This window comes from Gymnogyps californianus, chromosome 2 (genome assembly GCF_018139145.2).
Source record: "Gymnogyps californianus isolate 813 chromosome 2, ASM1813914v2, whole genome shotgun sequence".
Taxonomy (NCBI): domain Eukaryota; kingdom Metazoa; phylum Chordata; class Aves; order Accipitriformes; family Cathartidae; genus Gymnogyps; species Gymnogyps californianus.
In genome coordinates this window covers 126960933-126980483 of record NC_059472.1, presented here as the reverse complement: position 1 = coordinate 126980483, position 19551 = coordinate 126960933, and the positions used below count along the sequence as shown (strand labels likewise).

At 38.6% G+C, this 19551-nt stretch overlaps 2 protein-coding genes across 2 annotated transcripts in view; one reads left to right on the top strand and one right to left on the bottom strand.

Moving 5' to 3' along the window:
- Positions 1–9400, top strand: part of KAT2B (lysine acetyltransferase 2B) — a 45902-nt gene extending 36502 nt beyond the window's left edge. The window contains exons 14-18 of the mRNA XM_050890814.1: positions 2827–2941; positions 3679–3715; positions 4030–4093; positions 4191–4275; positions 7407–9400. Of these exons, the coding sequence (XP_050746771.1) occupies positions 2827–2941; positions 3679–3715; positions 4030–4093; positions 4191–4275; positions 7407–7588 (483 nt within the window). The 3' untranslated portion in view covers positions 7589–9400. The remainder of the gene's footprint in view (positions 1–2826; positions 2942–3678; positions 3716–4029; positions 4094–4190; positions 4276–7406) is intronic.
- A 1750-nt stretch (positions 9401–11150) lies between these two features.
- Positions 11151–15788, bottom strand: SGO1 (shugoshin 1). The gene is made up of 8 exons (XM_050892163.1): positions 15653–15788; positions 15375–15571; positions 14924–15028; positions 14372–14436; positions 14094–14245; positions 12652–13506; positions 11981–12152; positions 11151–11733 (listed from the first exon to the last, which is right to left on the bottom strand). The coding sequence occupies exons 1-8, from the start codon at positions 15786–15788 to the stop codon at positions 11592–11594; spliced, it is 1824 nt and encodes a 607-aa protein (XP_050748120.1). The 3' UTR covers positions 11151–11591.
- Positions 15789–19551: the final 3763 nt, after the last annotated feature.

The following is a 19551-nucleotide window of genomic DNA, read 5'->3' as shown; positions in this document are numbered from 1 at the left end:
CTATTCAGATGTTTAGGAACAATTCAGTCAGTGCCAGGTTAGCTCTCTTCTTTGCTTTGGTGCCTAAAACATTGGAATGTATACTTTTATTAGTTAGAATAATTCTTTCATTAAGTCCCAGTGCCATAATTTTGCAGTTGAAGCATTAAATTCTACCTTACTAACTTTACAATAACAGAAGCGTTGAAAAGTACTGATATTTTGAGGAGTATTTCATAGCTAAATTTTGTCATAGATGATAACTAAGCAAAATCTTGTGAGATTGATTTGTTCTGCAGTTTTGTCAATTTTTGTCTCCCCCCCCCCCCCCCCCCCAATGACAGTAGTGTTCATTAGAGTGACTTTTGAATGGAGTGTTTGTACTGCATGTCCTGTATTTTACTTGAAAGAAAGAGGATTATTTTTTCTGCCACTGTTTAAATACACAAATCAAGGGTGGGCTGTCTTAAATTCCAGGCTGTCCCTCTTTGGAGCTTATGTGGGATGTTCTTTATTTAGTCCATAATAATATTCCATATAATAAGGCAGTTTTAGCAAAATAATTAAGATGTTTCCAGTTGTGTTTAAATACCTTCCTTGGTTTTTAAAGAAATACAGATTACAAGGATAATTTGTTCTTTCAAGGTTGCTCAAATCTCGTTACTTTTTATTTTGTTAAAATGCTTCTTCATGGAACAATCATTTTCCTTCCAATAGAACTATTTGGCCCATGCTTGCAGAAAGACAGACAATACCTGAAAGCTATACATCTAGTTGACAAGGTTTCTTAACTTCACTCATTGGGAAGGTTTTCATATGTCCATACAACATAGATCATAATTTTTTCCCTTTCGTTTCTGCTTGGTTGGGTTACTCTTCAGATCCCAGTCTACTGCTGGACATGTCACCTTCCCCTCAGGGATGGGATGTTGTCAGGGTGGGCGGATAGGGGATGTGTCTTTTGTAGCCTGTTACATCTCAGGCATGCTTAGCTGCAGTAATACAGTTCTAGGCCCAAACAATCAACATGTCACTTACAAAAACTTAAGTTAGTTTTAAAGATTTTGACTCTGGGACTGCTTTATTAGCGTATGTTATTTTGCATTCTTCACTCTCTCTCATTTGGTGGCATGTCCATATTGTTCCAAAGCACTTGGAGACACTCCACTTGGAGATAGAGTGCCTGGTCCTCCAGACATCTCATGTCTACCATTATTAGAAAGAAAGCTGTTACTATACACTGATCTATGCTGTTGTATCTTCTCTGAGAATAAATATATACGCCTTTCGAAGTGCATCTTAGGACTGCCTGTTTGACACTCAAAACACAGATCAGGCTTTTTATTCTCCCTGTTCCAAGGAAATTTAGAAATAGCCCTCACAGTCTGCAGCTTTATGAAGAAAGTTCGCTTGTCTGCTCAAATCAAAAGCAATGAAGATTATACCTGAATAAGTAGAATTTTAAATGTTGACAGTATGGATTATATACTGATTTGGTTTGCTGCTGGTATTGGCCAGTACTGGACATCAGACTTTTCTAGTCCTGTCCTTTTAGAAGTGAAGCTTTTCATGGGATTTAAGCTTTTATTTAAAGAATTAGAGTATATGCCTATGGCTGCTAAGACCATGTCACCCGACACTGGGTACTGGTCAGAGACCACCGTTTGTGAGTTTGCACTGCCTGCTTTGTAGCTCATTTACCGTCATTATGAAAAATATGAAAAATTCCTTTATGCAAAGCTTTGTGACCTGCTGACTTGTGAGTAATCAATGTTACTGATTGAACAGCTTGTTTTAATCAGGAAGAGCCACTAGTTTCTAAATTATAAGAAGGGTTTAAGGTGGATTTAACAATTAGTTTGAAAGTATTTTGATGTTACGCTGGAATGTGGCCATGGTGCTGTTGTATACTGTATTTCTCTTAACATTTGTAACCTCTGTTGAAAATCTGACTTTTTTCTTTTCCTCTTATTTGGGAGAAACTACTATGTGTGGGGGAGTGAAAGTCCTTAAAAATAAAGATATGTCCATCTTTATTATTTCCAAAGAAAATAGTCTCTCAAACTGTGGTGGTCTGAACGGCTGTGCGTTTGTTTACTCCCAGTTATGAAGTAAGCCATTTTGAAAGTGACATATTCAGGACACACAAAGCTTAGGTAAGCGTCTAAGTGTGTATCAAGAGCACCAAAGCAAATTACTTAGAATTGAGGTAATGAGATTGCAAAGCAGAACAGAGTGTACCCCAGAATTGGAAAAGCCTTTCCTGGTATCTACAAGCAGAGTAGAATTTCAGTTCCAAAGAGTGGCATCATTCTGACTTCCTCGAGAGAAAATCTTCAATAAGAGTATCTCTAACTGATATCTAAGCAACTCCTACAGTTATATGGAGACTTCGAAGTGAACAGGTATTTCTAAAATTTTGGAATATGAACATATATGTGCATTAAAATATGTGCCTTGAAATTTCTGACCAGCTGTGCTGAAGCAGTTCAGAAGCACCAGCTGTTAGAATTAGAGCCAGTTCCCAAACCTGCTTCCAGGAAATTTCCTTCCCTACCTCTGCTGCCACCTTCCCGGGAGCTGTGCAGCTTGTGATCAATACAGCAAGCAGTGGCTCCTTTTCTTCCAGATTTGTGCCTGAATAGGCAGCTGAGAGACTTGGTAGCCTCATTTGCAGAATCAGTGTTCGGCCAGGTAGCTCACCCCTTTTACCAGTTTCAGTGGATCTATAAGGACCATAAGATTAGGAAGCGAGGGTGTTTCTGTTCATCACGGTTTTGCATTAATCCTCTGGGTTACTTTTGAGCAAATCGATTATTTTTTGTTTTCTCTGCTGCTTTATTACAGATCATTAAAAAGCTCATAGAAAGAAAACAAGCTCAGATACGAAAAGTTTATCCTGGCCTTTCTTGCTTCAAAGATGGAGTACGGCAGATTCCCATAGAAAGCATTCCTGGAATTAGTATGTATCAGCCTCTTTTAATGTAGAACAGAAGCAGAACAGCCCAAGAAAGGTCCAAGACTAGAAATACTAATGTAGTCACATATTTCTTTTTGATTAAAATGTAATTGTTTTGGTCTGCTGATTTGATTTCTATGAAGATTGTTGTGTTTCCATTACAATTGCTGTCTTCGAGACTTCCCCAAGGCATCCCAGGCTGATCCTCTTTTATGTACGTGTGTGTAATTGCATTGGTATGTGATCCTGCTTTGATTTATATCGCAGTGTAGTCAGCAGTTTCCCTGTACTCTTGTACAAGGATGAGTTCTGTGCTAAACATGGACTCACAGGACAAAACAGAATTAGAACATTGAAGTATCATCTTTTGGGGGATTTTTTTCAACTGTGCTTTTCTGTAATTTATTCTCTGTCCCTAGGGAATCAAATTGGATAACTTTGACATCGTTATTCTTTTCAATACATATTTTCCCACAACCTCTGTATTATTGAAAAAATGTGTGTTTCATGTAGGAATATTTTGTTATCTTTTCAGCAGTCTAGAGGAAGAGGCATGTAGGAAATGGAATGGGACTGTAGGCTAGATGGTTGTGTTAGTTATTAGGAGTAGCTTTTAATAAAACAAACCCATTTTACTGCAGCAGTGCTGAAATGGCATATCTTTTTAGAGTTGCAATAACTCAGTTAATGTTTTGACCTACTGTAGTTCCCATGTAATCTCTCATGTTGTTGGTGTACAGGAGAGACTGGCTGGAAACCAAGCGGAAAAGAAAGAGGGTAAGTGCTGCACAAAGTAAAATGATGAAGCAGTTTGGAGATTCCTTTGAGAAAAGTCTTTAAACAATGTCATTTGATATTTCCTTCCATCCATTGGAAAATAGATAAATAATCTGCAAGGGATGAGTTCTTAAGTGGGTTTGTTTTTTTGTTTTTCTTTGGGCGGGGGGGAGTTGGGTTTTGGGGTTTTTTTTGTTTTAATTTCTTCCATAAAATGCTTGAAACTTTGGAGTTGCTTTTAGGTAAGATGTATGTCATAGAAATGAAGATAAAGGATTCAGGCTAATCTTTTTGTATTCGTATTTTCTTTCAAGTAAGGAGCCCAAGGATCCAGATCAACTTTACAGCACATTAAAAACCATCCTGCAGCAGGTGAAGGTGAGCACTAGTTCTAGTTTACCTTCTGTAAAGATTTTTAAATGATTTCCAATATAGAGTTTCCATATTAGATACCTTACTTTTTTCTTTACCAAAGAGCCATCAAAGCGCTTGGCCCTTCATGGAACCTGTGAAGAGAACAGAAGCTCCTGGATATTATGAAGTTATAAGGTTTCCCATGGGTAATGCCATTAACATTTTTTAAGTATAGAGTTTAAAAATCTTTATAGCTGGAGACATAGCAGATAAATTGTAATCTGATTGTTTTATGTTAAAAGATATGTATTACCTGCAGCTGAATAGCTTGCAGCTCTGAAGTGCCAAGAGTACGATGCTGTCATTTGAAATTTATGACTGCTTTGTGACCTTTGTGAAGCATCTATAGTGTATACATGTGAAATCTTAGTATGCCCTAGAGAGCCCTAGCAAGCTCTTAAATGGTGCAGTCAGCTAGAAACTTTCAGGACTGAGCTGGTTTATGTGAGTTGTACAAATATGTTCTTGTGTGTGGTAACTCGTCATTGCAGATCCTACTGGTATGTTAAAAAATCTCAAGGCAAACTTTCAGGAACACCTGAGCGTTTGAATTGCTTTGAAAAACAGATTTAAGCTTTCTAAATCACATAGAGAAAACCTTTTCAAAAGTACCAGGGTTTTAAAATTAAGTCTTAACAGTTTGGTGGAATTTAAGTTTAGGAAAATGCTTCATGCAACTGATTGTAAGATAACTTTTATCTTTGTATTTTGGATCTGCCAAAGTTGTCTGAGGTGTTTTATTTATTTATTTATTTTTATTTTTAAATCATGCCGCTATTGTTTATACAGGGTTACTTGCAAAGGGAAGTACACAACTGCTAATAATGTTTTTCTTTGCTTTTGACTGCTGGGTCATATAATTTCAATGATGATTCAGTGCTGTTCTAAACAGATGCTTGTTTTGATTGTATTGCAGCAGATTTAAAACTGAATCCTGCTGCTCCTTCATTGTTTATGCAATACTCACCTCCATCTTTCTGATTACAGTTTCTGTACCTTTTAATGTTATGAGAGAATGAAATACAAGTTCATTGCAGGCTACTATCAATCAGTTTCTCAGAGAATGAAAGTGTTTATTCATGTTGCTTTGCATAGGCTCCTAGCCTGTGTATACCAATTTGGCTTAATGATTTTTTTATATTCAACTTATCATTTTCAAATAGCAAATATATGTGTACTTTATAAAACAGCAGCCAGCTTCCTGTTTCCCTGACACAAATGTGTTTTCTAGCAATGAAGAAAAAGAATGTTGACACCCTCCCGTGGCAGAGTTTTTTCTCTGTGTGCTTTTCTGAGCAGAAGCTAGATCTAGATGGCTGGTTAATCTGAACAGTGGTTACAAAGAACTTACTGCCTGGGTTGGGAAACCCAAAGTAGGAATGTAGTCTGTCCTTCCTTGTTCAGATGTATTACATTGGAGGTGGGGGCAGGAGTTCTCATTTTAGGATTAAGCTGAGGTCTTTGGTTTAGTTTTGCTTTGTTTTTTCAGCTAAGGAACCCAGCCCAACTAAACTGCGTTTTGATTCATGATCAGCTGCTTTCTTTCTGCTCTCACTGCCAGCATGCTGATACTGTACAAAAATTGCTCAGACATAATTTCAATTAAAAAGAAACAGCATTGTCTTTTCTTATGCTATCACATACAAGATACAACATTTGTCTTCGCGTTTGCGTACAGACTAAATTGTACAATTTTTGAGAGGTATAGCTGTAGATTTTTTTGACTACCTCCTAAGGTCAGTTCTCATGTATAAACACTTTTTTTCCCCTATGTGAAGTGCTCTTTCAGCTGCTTATTTTCAAGAAATACTGTTTATTTTTGTTCCTTTTCATCTGCAATACAAAAGCTGTATGGCTGAGTGACAGATGGAGGCAAACTTTCACTGTAGTTAGAAGAGAACAGTTTAACTGACCAGCCAGGGAATGTTTGCTTTAGGGTGAGCTGAACAGCCTTCTCAGTTGGATACTGTAATTAGACTATAGATATCTAGTTTAGGTGTAGGCACCTAAATTTCAGACTTAATGGGAGCTGAATGAGCCTTTGCTTTTGCAAAATACTGTGCAACACTAGTGAATGGCAAGTTATGTATCATTGGAAGAGGTATTTGAGAGCATCCCTCAAACTTTTCTTAAATAATCCCCTCTTGTCAATTTGACAGGGTTTTTCTCTGTTTTACCAAAGTCAAATCTCCCTTAAAAAAAACCAAACCAAACCAAACCAAACAAACCCCAAACCCAAAAAACCAAAACAAAAATACTCACAACCATATTTTTAAATCTTAAGTTTTAAGGTTTAATTCCTTTGCATTGGAGGTCTTTGGACTCTGCTTTCCTTGCAATACTTGTTGGCAGTAAGTCTTCTCCATGTCAGCTGTTCCTGTTGTAGTTTCACAAAGGTGCTGCTGAAGCCTGGCTCAAGCATTGCTAAAAAAATAGTTGTTAGAGCGTCTGAAGTGAGAAAAGCCAAGGCATCCAGCACACCTCCTACTACTTCTATTCCTGTACTCACTTCTAGAACACTTGTAATGTAGACAAAATTTTTAAATGCCTGATAAGAATTACTGGGAAAGCGACTGTGTGGAGAACAGAGAGATGATTTACGTATTTTATGGATGACTGATTTTAGTATAAAGGAAAACATTTCTTAAGGAATGTTCTGTAAGTAAGTAAAGGTTTTGTATGATGCGTTGAAAGCAGGAGATCTGTTCTCACGACTCTTGAAAAGGGATACATAACTATAAACTTTGAAGATGTAATTAGAATATATGTAGTGTGTGGAACAAATTTAATCTTTTCAAAGCTGCAAGTACTGCTTGTAGTATAGACACTTCTCCACTGTGTTCGCACAGAAGTGAGGATTTTAGATTAACATACATGTCTTGCGATGTTTGAATTCTTTGCTTATATGCTCCTAAGGCCTCTGCCAGCAAAGTTGACAACAGCTTTGCCTCACAGAGCAGTTAGAGGAGAGTTAGGGACACTTAATACCCACTGAAAACTCAGATAAGTATGAGAACACAAAACAATGATGCTTTAATCTTTTAAAGAAGAAAAAATAAACTCTACACAAAATCATTCTTACAGTGAAATATTGCTTAGTTCCAGGGACTCAATTGCTGTTGAAGCTAAAAAAGGGACCACGCCTTAGATGAAGGCAATTAGGAATTCCAAATCCTAGCTTTGCCAGTTCATGTTAAATGGCAGATCAGTCTAAAGGGATATTGCATACAAAAAGTATTTGAATCAAACGCTGTTAATCTATTTTTCTTCTGTACAGATCTCAAAACAATGAGTGAGCGACTCAAGAATAGGTACTACGTGTCTAAGAAATTATTCATGGCAGACTTGCAGCGGGTCTTTACAAATTGCAGAGAGTACAACCCCCCGAGAGTGAATACTACAAATGTGCCAATATACTGGAGAAATTCTTCTACACAAAAATTAAAGAAGCTGGATTAATTGACAAGTGACACTGTCTTTTTTACAACCAAATAGTGTGCCTACTTTACGGGCAGGGGAAGCCGTTATATATCTGAGTTGTGGGACTTTAAGGTTTCAAGAAACTTCTGTTTAATACTTAGCACTTTTAAAAACCCTTTTAGTTTTGCAAACATGTATTATACTGAACTTACAAAAATTATTTTATTAAAATGCTTTATAATGTATTTAATTACAGAAAATTTCTTTTGTGTGCCCGTTACCGTATGTTCATAATAAGTTTATCAGCTACAGCCTCAGAAACCCCACAAAACATGTGGGAAATTGCACATGTTTGGGAATATGAAGAAAATTCCCAGACAACAGATGTTATAGCTTACCTAATGCAGTACCTATTTGATAAAGTTTTATTATTTTTTTTTCCAGTAAAAAATAAAATAGTAAGGGAAAACAACAGTTGGGGGGGGTTCTGAAACACTTGTTTCTTTGTAGAATCTTTTTATAAGATATTATTTTTTAAAAGAAACACTCAGCTGGTTGAGAAGCTGTGAGAGAAGAGCAGCCAGTTCTGAAAAAGGACTGCCTGTAGTCTTTGATAGATGCAAGTTTTTCTATTCATTTTGGGTTTTGATAAATATTTTACCTGCAAATTGTAATCTCATAACCACTATTTAAAAAAAAAAAGAAAAAAAATCTGGCTAGATGTGTAATGTCATAGTGACTTGGCTTATGCAGGACATAAGTACCCAAAATAACTTCAGAGAATCTGATTCGCATATACTAGACAATTTCAATTAGCTTAGTAGAGTTAAGGTTTTGATGCACTTCATGATCCACTCTATTTACTACTCTTCACTGATAAATTCTTTAGATTATTCAGCAGAGATAAGACTATTGTACACAAAAGAAGTCAACATATGACAGCTTCTAGCTTATATACTTGGCCCTGTGGTAAACTGGATTTTCGACCAAGCTTTATTGTCAATGCTTATTAACTGTGATTATTTAGACCCAGGAACATATTAACATTTTACAACACATGTTAGTATATCTTCAAATTGAGCACTTACATATATATAATATATATATTTTGCTGCTTACACTACATGTAAGAGGTACACCTAACTTCCTAATGGAGATCAGTACAGGCCAAAAAGTTGTCACTTGACATTTTCTAGAGTTTGTAAATTACAATTGCTTTTGTGAAAAACAGATTTAACTTTCATTCTTGGTGTTTTATATTTACAGATGTTACACTGGTAAAATTCAGTAGTTATAAGACTGAAAAAAAACCCCAATCCTGTGCTGTGTCAAAGAATATATTCCTGCAAAATGCCTGTGCAATGTTAAATCACAAGTCGATTCAGCAAGTAGATGTCAGGAACCACCTGGAAGTAGTAAATGTGGTACACAAGGTATTCAAAATGTTAACACTAGACTTGCCATAGTTTTTGTATGAGATTAGTCTGACCTACATTTGGATCTATAACAAAGGTACAGTGAGTATTTTTTTTTTTAATAGCCAGTACTGGATGCTATAATCCTGTTTTGTAGATTGGGCCTACAGATGCACCTGTTAAGCTTGGTATCCTGTGAAATTTTGTTATTTTCAGAGTAGATTTTCTTATCGTCTTTCAATCAGATTGTCTCTTCTATATTGAAACATTTGTTTTCTAATTTAAGAATTAATATTTTCATAGATACTGTGCAATAAAGTTACGGTAGGATATGTGGTTTTGCAAATGCTTTAACAGCTGATGAACTTTACATTTGTAAAATTAATATATTGTACTGGTACAGAATAGTTTTAAATTATATATGTACAAAACCCTACTTATTTTGGTCTCTCTTTTCATTAATTAGTTCTTGCACTACAACCATACACACCGAAGCAATTTCACAACTGAGCACAGTGAATCTATAAGAGTGCAGTCAGTGCGTCTTCCAGGCAACACTAGAGAATATGCAAAAAAGCCTCTGGAGTTCACTGGGAGCATAGTGTGGCAAGCTGAGAATTCAGTATGGAAAGCTGTGACCAGTCCAAGTAGCACTCCCAGCTCCATACTAACTGAGCTGCAGTGCTGTTAATCCTGTCTCCTCAACATCTCAAACAATTCTTTGACTTAGCTGTTCAAGTTTTGATTTTTCATCTCAAAGCATGCTTATGCTGTTTTCCCATTTTTTTCTACTAGAGTCCTTTACTCACAAGACACAATATACGTAGGAGCAAACAACAGTCCATGCTGAGCTTGTACTTGCCTACTATCCCCATGTTACTCAGATGGTACACTTATTTTGCATACCATAAGCAAACCCTGTACCCGTCCAATACCTGACAATTAGCGAGTATGAAGAGATTTCCCCCCCCTCCACTAAGATTTAGTCCTGTGCCACATCATGTAGAAGTGTACTGTTCAGAGAGTAGCAAATAGTGGTCAAAAGAGGCTTAGCTGCTTTCCTGAACACTTTTAGGAATATCAGTTGAGATTAGGTGAGCTCCTTCCTGCAGTTGTGATAGAACTGCAGCAATTCTTCAAGCTTACTCAATCCTAAAAAAACCCAGACCCACCACACCTGCCTTGAGCTGCTCTGCTATCACATTGTTCTTTTTCTGTCCCTGATAAACAGCTGTTACACATTTCTTTGCTGAAAGAAAAGAGCACCTGAAGTTAAATCATTCTGCTTAAGTTCCTATAGTACTAATGGTAATGCTCAGAGCTAGAATTTTAAGATACAAATGGAAGGTTAAATTTCAGTTCCAATATCCAAAAGCCATGTTGTGAACAAGTATTTTCAAACACCCAGTAGCTGCAGCTTTTATTATTACTGTTGAGAGAGTCATGTAAGACATTACTAGTAAAACAGTAATTAACACTACACATTTTTTATTACAGAAAGGAAGAGATCTTACACCTACTGAAGTAGGACAAGTGAGACAGGCAATCTTGCAAGACAAATGAAGAACCTGTATTTTTGTACTTTCCCATTATTTGTGTTGAATGTAGCTTTCCTCTTTGTGTTCATGTACCCATTAATACTTCTTAAATGTTTATCAAGCAAAGAAAAGCTAGTTTGAGTGCTCTGCAACCTTGAAATCTTGCTGGCCAGTTTATAACAGTGTTCTTCTAGCATACTGCCTGTTGTGGCACCAAATGGTACCAGTGCAGGTGTGGCATATCTTCCTCTGGTAAAGGCACTTGGCAAAGCAGGGCCAAAATTATTATGAAGTCCAATAATAGCAGTTTACTTTACACGCCACCAAAGCAGAGCACTCTTCACCAACCTTCACAGATAACCAGATAGTAACTAAACAAATTTAAGTTGGTTATAACTTGCATTCACAGCAGTCATCCAACCCTAAGTTGCTACTTTGAGAGCTCCAGCTACATAATCAAATTACAACTGGCAATCTTGCTTCTAAACAATGCTTATGCCACATAAGATGGGGAAGGAGTACGCTGGCTTGCAGCATGCCTACTGCTGACATTGCTACCCTTGAAGCAAATATGGAAACCATGCAAAAAGAACACACACCAAACTCTGAGCTGTTTCCGAACACTAAACCATTTATTATGAGCTTCAATATGAAACTACAACTATTACCTAAACAATATCTGTACAAACATTGTTATTAAAAAACCCACAAAAATATTTGATCTTAAGTGCCTAAAGTTCACCGTTGCCAATCACTGTGAGATCAAGCAGGGTATAAGTCATAAAATTACATTCATCATCTTTTCCATCAGATATTTCTGATATACTCACAGATCCATGATGTAGGGATGCCTCCTCTCAAAAGGTTTGAATGGAATCACCTTAGTTATAGAAGTAGTCTTGTGTCTTCTATATCATTAAAAACAAGCCACTGGATTAAAACCAAAGCCCCTTAATTTTATATCCTTAATATTAGACACATAGAAATAATTGCATATTTGTGTAAGATATTGTGCATCAATAATTTCCCAGATGAAATATTTCCTTTCTTCATGGAGCAAGCATGGCTTTGCTATCATGACTGGAAAACTCAACGACAACCAACAAATTTCTCGTTGTATTTTGACAGAGATTCTTTCTTAAGAGAATGGCGTTTAGCATCTTTTTTCTGCTTGAAAATTGGAGAATTCAGAAAATTTGTATCTGTAAATGGATCTCCTCTCCTGAGTTTCCTGTTAAAAAAAAAAAAACCAACCAAAAAAAAAGGCAAAATTGAGTTTTGTTCCCCACGTCACTTAAAACATTAACTTTCAGCTGGTAAGTTCAATTTCACATGAACTATTTCGTATTACTAACATCAGACCTCTTTTTGAATGTTATAAGAACTTATTTCCAGTATTTAAATAATCCCCTCAAATCCTCCATTTGATGGAATATCATGAACTTGACATCAAACTGGAAAGCAAGACACTTACTTACCCTGCAATACTTGGTTCTTTATAGCTCACAGTAAGAGTACAGCTTCGCTTGCGTTTTGGAGATCGTGGTCCTTCACCTTCTGGGACAATAGCTGCATTCCCAGTGCTGGGTAGCAATGGAGCGGTGTTGGTAACATCAGAAAGACGACCATGAGATGGCTCAGAGGGCTGCCCTGGGAAGAAATTAGGCACGCTTAAGACAATTCAGGCAAGCTAGCTTAAAAGAGAATGTCAATGAACACAGTAGATGTGAAATAACTCTCAGCTATAACTATTATCTTCATCTTTCTACTTAAGAATACGTAAGAGGATCAACAAATATTCAGGATTTTAATTTGGAAAAATAAATTAACTAAGCAGTGCCAGGCAAAGTGTGATTTGCTATTCCACTTCTCTCCCAATTTATACTCCTCTTTTTCCTCAGCTTTAATACATCATTAAACACATCTAAAATACAGTATTAATTCATTGTTGACCAATTTCTTAAACAAAACATATCTTTAATTCCTATTTCTGCTGAGGGGAAAAAAGTAGAAGAATGAATCTAATGATTTTTATAACATTATTCTGTTTCTATTTATTAAAAAAACTAGAATAAAAAAGCCTAAATCCCTTAAACAATGTTACCGCTCAAGGAAACAAAACCAATTACAGAACGCTTTCTACACTTACTAGTAGACTTGTCCCTTGATTTATTGCTTTCAGTCTCTTTTTCATTATGGAGTTTCTGCTCACGCTGTGCCAGACATCTTTTAGACCTTGGCCTTGCATGGACTGGTGATGTATCTTTCTTGTCCACTGAACTTTTCCTTTTTTTTGATTTACTCTTGTAAGGCTCATAGAGGCTATCATCTGAATCTTCTTCAATATCACTCGACTCGATGGTATTAGTTTCAGATAAGTCATCTTTGTCATCCACACCAGTGTCTGTGTCATTCACCTTATTTTGTCGAAAAGGTGTAACGTGGACACACTCTTCAAAATGAAAGTCATAAGCATCACTGGAGCCACCCAAGAAATCCAACTTTTCTTTGGAAGCCTCTTTATCCTGTCTTTTTTTTGGTCTTTGTCTGGAAGGATTTTTAGGCCATTCCAGTTTTCCCTTCTGATGCTTCTCTTTCCTTACTTGAGAGTCTTCTCTGCTTTTACACTCACGTCGTTTAAGATCAGAATTATTGTTTAAGTTGAACCGTGCAGTTTCAGAATCTATCCGCCTCAACACCAGCTCTGAACCTACCTTGTTTTCATTCAACTGAGAAATACCTGAATTTATGTTTTCTACAGTACACTTCTCTAGACTTTCCTCAAGTCTAATTTCATCCTGTTCAGAAAGCTTTTTTGTTGAGTCAGGTGCTTCTGAAAGGTCCAAGACACCAGTGCAAAGTTCATCGTGATTTCTCATCTTTGAATAGCGACGCCTGGTGGACACACTTTTTGGTAACACATTACCAAATCCATCTTCTCCACTTGAAGAAATGTTTTCCAGCTCTGACCCTATGTTGTCCAGATGAAAATCAAATGTTTGTCCTTGTAATTGAAGAGAAAAAGTCATATTAAAGCTAAATAGTAACAACCTGTTAAGGTTTTGTGCAAATTCTGAACCTGTCAAAAATTAAGACTGTTCTTAGAATTTTCTCTACGGATTTGTATAAACCAGTATTTGGCAATCAAGATAAGCTCTGTTTAATACAGCTTCCAGACAGAAAGCAGTTAAGTATACTACATTAGGATTTTCCTCTAAACTGTTCTGTTTGGAAAGGTTATCTACAGGTCATTTACTTTTCTAAGTATTTTGTTTTGTTAACAATTGTTGATTTCATAAATGATAATGCATGACTAAAGATGACTTTGCTCTGTTGAACTGTTTGGTACATAATGAAACTAGACTGCAGGTGTATAGAAGACAAAGCATTTTCAAATTCCTCCCCCATTTTGCTAGGCATCTTAATTCAAAAAGTTTACCAGTTGCCAACATTAATATCTAACCTTTATGATAATAAGTGGAAAATTACTTAACAGTTACTTCGAAAGCAGTAATTATGTTTTAAACTTATCCTTGCACATTTTTTTCCTGATTCAGAATAGAGAAATGTCTGATACTTTGATTTACTTACCTTTGTCTGGAACTATTTTGATTAAGGAAACGGCATTGTCAGATTCCTCACAGATCTCTGACACAGAATGAGCCAGCTCATTTCTATCACTATCAGCCTCCATCCCACTCGGAAGTACTTGATCATCTCCATCAGCACACTGTAGAGGTCCTCTGGAGAAAATACCAAAGGTAGTATTTACTGAATAGCAATATATTTTTAGACAATGAACTACTTCCTTCAGAAAATTAAGCTTACCGTAACAGAATTTTCAAATATAAATAATAAAAGATACTTACACTGAACGTATTTGTCCTACGACACTGGAACTATTTTCAAGAACTGAAGAAAGCACTCTCTCATTCTGTCAACAAAAAAATCTTACTGTGACTAAATAGCTGAAACAAGCTTGCACCATATACAAGTTTTAGACAACAGCCAAGTAACCCACAGAAGGGCCAAAGAGGCCCTTGACTCTTTTTCTTTCTGGCTGGCTAACACAAAGTGCTGTGGGATCTCACATACTCAGCTCCTGCAAGTCAGCACATTCATCACCAGCCCAATCATACAGATAGTAGACAGGGGAAGGAACTGTGAGGATGGTACAGGGAACAAGACACAAACCCATAGAAAATCAGGGTGCCCCTACCACCTCATAGCAGAGCCTTAGTCCCACTAACAAACTACGACACATCCCCCACAGTGTGGACCCCATGTCATACTGGGAACTGTGGGACTAGTCATACCTCCAAACTAAGGCTCAAAGCTCAAAAACTATGTGCATCTATGCTGGAAGGAGTAAGGAAAAGAATTAACAGAAATCCTGCCCCTCAAGAGGAAAAGGTACTTACTACACCTGTGGAACACAAATTCTTTGCTGGGCCAAGGAGATCAATTGAGTCCAGTAAATTCTGAGAAACTTTCGAAATGATCGCATTCAAGGCTGACAGTCGATTCTAATGGACAAAAGAAGAAAAACAACACTGTTACAGTCATACTCTAGTATCAACTACCAATGTAGTAACTTCGTATTGGTATTATGAGATGACTAAATCCTGTGTGTCAGGTACCTTCAACTGTGATAAAAATAATAAAATTCAAAGAAGATAGATTTTAATTAAAGAAAGAGTAGCCAGAAAAAAAAAATTAGTTAATTACCAGATTAGGTGAAAATATGAAAAAACTTGTTCTATATATTGAGTTAATTTGTTGTGAAACATTTAAGATCATAAAGATATCAGTGGATTGGTGCAGATTCTGATGTTCAGCTTCACTAAATCATAAAGTTATTATTAAAAATACCTCAACAAGTCCTTGTGCTTGCTTGAACCCAAGATTTCTTTGCAAGTCAAACATCTGAACCTTCAGATCTTGATACTCTTTCCTTAAATGAAGAATGGTAGCCTGGGCATCCCTCAGTTTGAGCTTTTCTTCTTGCAAAGCTTGAGCTAGAGCTCTGTTGTTTGCTTGGATGCTCTTCATTTGCTTGGAGCTGTTGGCTGCAACAGAACAGCGAGTGTTTCAACTTGGTTTAAAAAAAAAATTATTATGCAAACTATTGTGATATTTAAGCATCTTACTTGCTATTTTGCACTTTACAGTGGAGATCTGGCTAATTTTACCCAACCTTATCCATTTCTGATTTCTTTTCTCTTTCATTCGTTCTTTTATATCACCCAGAGTGTCTTTGAAGGGCTTTTTCAGGTATTCAGCCATCTTCTACCTTTAGAAATATAAAGGGTGAAGAACTCATTAAGCTGGAGTTGCACAATGCTCCCCAACGCCAAAAGAAAAGGAACAGAGAAACAAGAGTAAAGCTTACGGTATTTTTAAGTTGCACATACACACATAGAAGAGACGCACAAATACGAAAATACACACAGCTATGGCCATTTTCAAAAGGTTTTTGCAGCATGGCTACTGTCACTATTGCCGATTATCTGAACTGCAAAACGCACAGTGTCCGCGGCGAAGACCAGGCCGAGGCCTGTAAACACTCGCATCGGGGCGGTACGACGGGCAGTGGGGGAGGGGGGTGCCCCCGGGGTGTCGGACGCGGGACCCCGGTTCCTCTAACACTGAAGGAAGAGACTCATGACACCCACCCACCGACCAGCCGTACCTCCTCAGAAAGGCGTATCCACCGCCGGGCACCTCCCACGCACGGCCGCGGCTGCCCGAGCCCCGGGCGGAGGCGACACCGTCCCGGCCGCCCCCAAGCCCCAGCGGCCGTTAGCCCACCACCACCAGTAGCAGCCGCCGCCGGCGGCTCTCACCTGGCGTCCCCCACAGAGCCCCGCTTGCCTGACAACGGCAGCAACCGCTGCCCGCGCGCTCGGCCTCGGGGTGGGGGTGGGGGGGTGGGGGAGGCGGCAGGACGTCCTCGCGCGCGGCCGGACGGTTGGCACCCCTCCCCGACGTTCAAAAACCACCGCCGCGCCCTCGCATTGGTGGGACCGGCGCGTGGCGTCACAGCACGGCCGCCGCGCTCATCCGGGCCTCGCGCCTGGCCCCGCCCCTCAGAGCGGCACCGGAGGCTCCGCCGCCCCCGCCCCCTCCCGCCGCCTCATAACCAGCCCGGCCCAGGCTCCCCACACCCCGTCCCCCCGCAGCCCTCACCTGAGGCGGCAGCGCCCCGCGGCGCCGGTACCGCTCCCTGGAGGCCGTTGTGGCCGTTAGCGGTCCCACAGGCTGCGGCGGGGCGCCTATCCCCCGCCCCGGCGCTCTGGCGGAAGTCGGGCTCAGGGCTGACGCGACCGGTGGGCCCCGCCGCGGCTCCCCCCGGCCAGACCCTCGCCCCGGGTCCTGTGTTCACCTGAGCTGCCGTAGTGGGAAGGCATAGAGGCAGAACACCAGCGGTTTTTAAACAGCAAAACTAGGAGATAAAAATCATTCCTCTTAGATGCTTCACTTAGAGCAGTTGCTTGTTGCAGCGGTAGCGAGGTGAGCCTTTCCCACTCTTCCTGGACCACGCTTCTTGCGGAGTGCTTTTAACTCCTGCTGTTGCAGCTTGAAATGAAAATACTCTAAAAGCTGCAGAGTTAAACCTGTTCTCCAGCGCTTGTTTTATGAAAGAAACTCTTCCAAAATCCCATCGATAAGATGATGGCAACTGCCACTCTGTGAGGTTTATGCATGGCCAGGCTGTGATGTGTAGGACAAGCATGGCAGAGGTTAGGCCCGTGGCCTGGCCATGAGGGAAGCCTCCCTGGGGAGTGCCAGACTTGAGGCCACTGTTCACCTCCCTACCACCTCATGAGCGTTTTCTTTGATGTCATTTTTGTAAAAACTGTAACTGATGGGCATATGCTAATATGTATGCATATTGAACATGGGAGTGCTGAACTTTGATTAAATGCTGCTTTATGATGGGAGAAGAAAAAAAAATCAGCTAAGCGATAACCTTATTGACAGTAGAATAAATGGTATTCTTATACCTGAGAAATTAGCATTTTGTAGCTACTACATTTTTTCTTTTTTAACAGCTACTCCTGTCTATTTGATTTTATTCATTACAGCTTGGATGTGGTGTGGCAAGCTGATTTCAAACTTGAAAAATTCTCATAGATCATGACAGAAACCATAGTGCATGATACGTATGCATTTATCCTTTCCCACTCCTTGGAAGATTATGTATTTTTTGTTTCTCCAGCTCAGAATAGCTGGCCTCATCTATGTAGTTTTTACAGTAGTGTAAATAAATACCATTTAACTTCATCAATAGATACTGATAAAGTTGGGATTGCATTTCCTGTCAGCAAATAAGTTGCCCTGCAAACACAGTTCCTTATGCAGTGTGATGATCCCCTTTTGAGATGTGAGATCATGTCAAAAAGAATCACAATTTCTTTAGGCTTCGGCATGAAGAGTTACGAGCAAATTAAACACATTAGACCCTCTTACTCAGCAGCGTCGCACAAAACCAGAGCAACACAATTTTAGTTTCTCTTCACATCTTTTTGCTTCTTTCTGTCTGCTTGCTGAGTCTACCAAACACCTACCAACCCATCCTTCCAGCCCCCGAACAACCCTCCCAAAACCGAACAAAAAATCCCACAGGCCTGGGGAAAAAAAAGAAAAAGAAAAAGAAAGAAGTACTGGATATTAACAGTCATGTACCCAGTAGAAATACCGGTTTTCTGATATTGTACAATTAACCTCGCATCCACTTCCTACAGGCCTCTCGCTGTTTTACAGGCAATAGTTGGGCACACTCCTCCACTTGACAGCAGCTAACAGCCTCATCTGGACCCTTGCAAACAGCTCGCTCTAAACATTAGATGAAGTTATCTCATTGAACTCAACTTCTGGGAGCCTGGGGGGGGTGGTTGTTTTGGGTTTTTTTTTCAGCTAAGCACCAGCTATTCTAACCGAAAATAATACCTTTCCCTACAAACTTTGTCTCACTTAAAGCTAGCAGGTGTTTTGCATTTGGCCAAGTAGCAATTGGTAGTTTCCAGCAATGCTGGTAAGGTCTTTTAGCCATTAGTCATTCATTTGCTTGACACGAATTCACTGATTGTGATTAAATGAACCATGCTGTGACTGAAAAAGAATCCTTTCCTCATTGCTATCTAAGTGCTACTCTTAATTACTTTTTTTCCCCTGAGTATACCTATATGAAGATTAAAATAACTCTCTTCACCTTTTTTCTTTCTATTGTATTTAATATTACCCATCAATTTTGTTACACCTCTTCCAGAAACTCTTTGGGATCTTTCTGCACATTATCTTTTGGTTTTTAATGTTTAATTTCTATATCCTGATAATTACATTTTCACTGTTACCAAGGTGTGCTCATTTCTGCATTATTCTCGCTCAAGACAGTTGTATTTCTATTAGGTTATTATTTTATTTATTTATAGTGTGGGATTCCTAGTAGTGAATTTTTCTAGCTCGACTGACTCTTTGCTGTAAGCAATTTCACATTTTCCTCTATGAAGATTGATGGTATGATTGATGCCAGAGGTGCTCTAGATTATTAGTTTATTTCCAGCGGGTATACTCATGTGGCAAAACAGCTGCTACTGTGACTGGAGTTGAGTATTAAAAGATTTGCTCTCATCTTAGATTTACTGACTTATATTACAAGGAAAGAGTGGCTTCATATAATTACAGCAAATTACAGGAATTAGAGCTGTGATTCTGGGAGCGTTCTAGATACTTCTTGTCAGAGTTCAAGTCTGAGTGTGGTGTTACATGCTGATGTCCAACACATTCTGTTAGTGGTCTATGTAAAGGGCTCAAAGGTAGAAAGTTGTTGTTTTTCTTAAGTAAGCAAGCAATCAGATATGAAATATCCTATGGAATGTTAATTAGTTGCTTTTATTGCTACCAATATCAAAGTCTTCAAATAAATGGTATTTTAACATTTTTAGTGGACGCTTATGAGAGGTATTGATAATCCACTCCTTGCTGGAAAATATTTTTAAGACTCTTGCTGGTTTCAATAACAGGATAAATTTGTATGGCTCTGTAA

Bases quoted from the DNA above. Each gene is read 5' to 3' on its own strand.
- SGO1 (XM_050892163.1), bottom strand. From the start codon at position 15,788: ATGGCTGAATACCTGAAAAAGCCCTTCAAAGACACTCTGGGTGATATA. The intron at 15,029-15,374 runs GTATTTTTAATA...TTTGTCCATTAG, and splicing joins AAGCACAAGGACTTGTTGAG to AATCGACTGTCAGCCTTGAA. The intron at 14,437-14,923 runs GTAAGTACCTTT...TTTTGTTGACAG, and splicing joins ATTTGTGTTCCACAGGTGTA to AATGAGAGAGTGCTTTCTTC.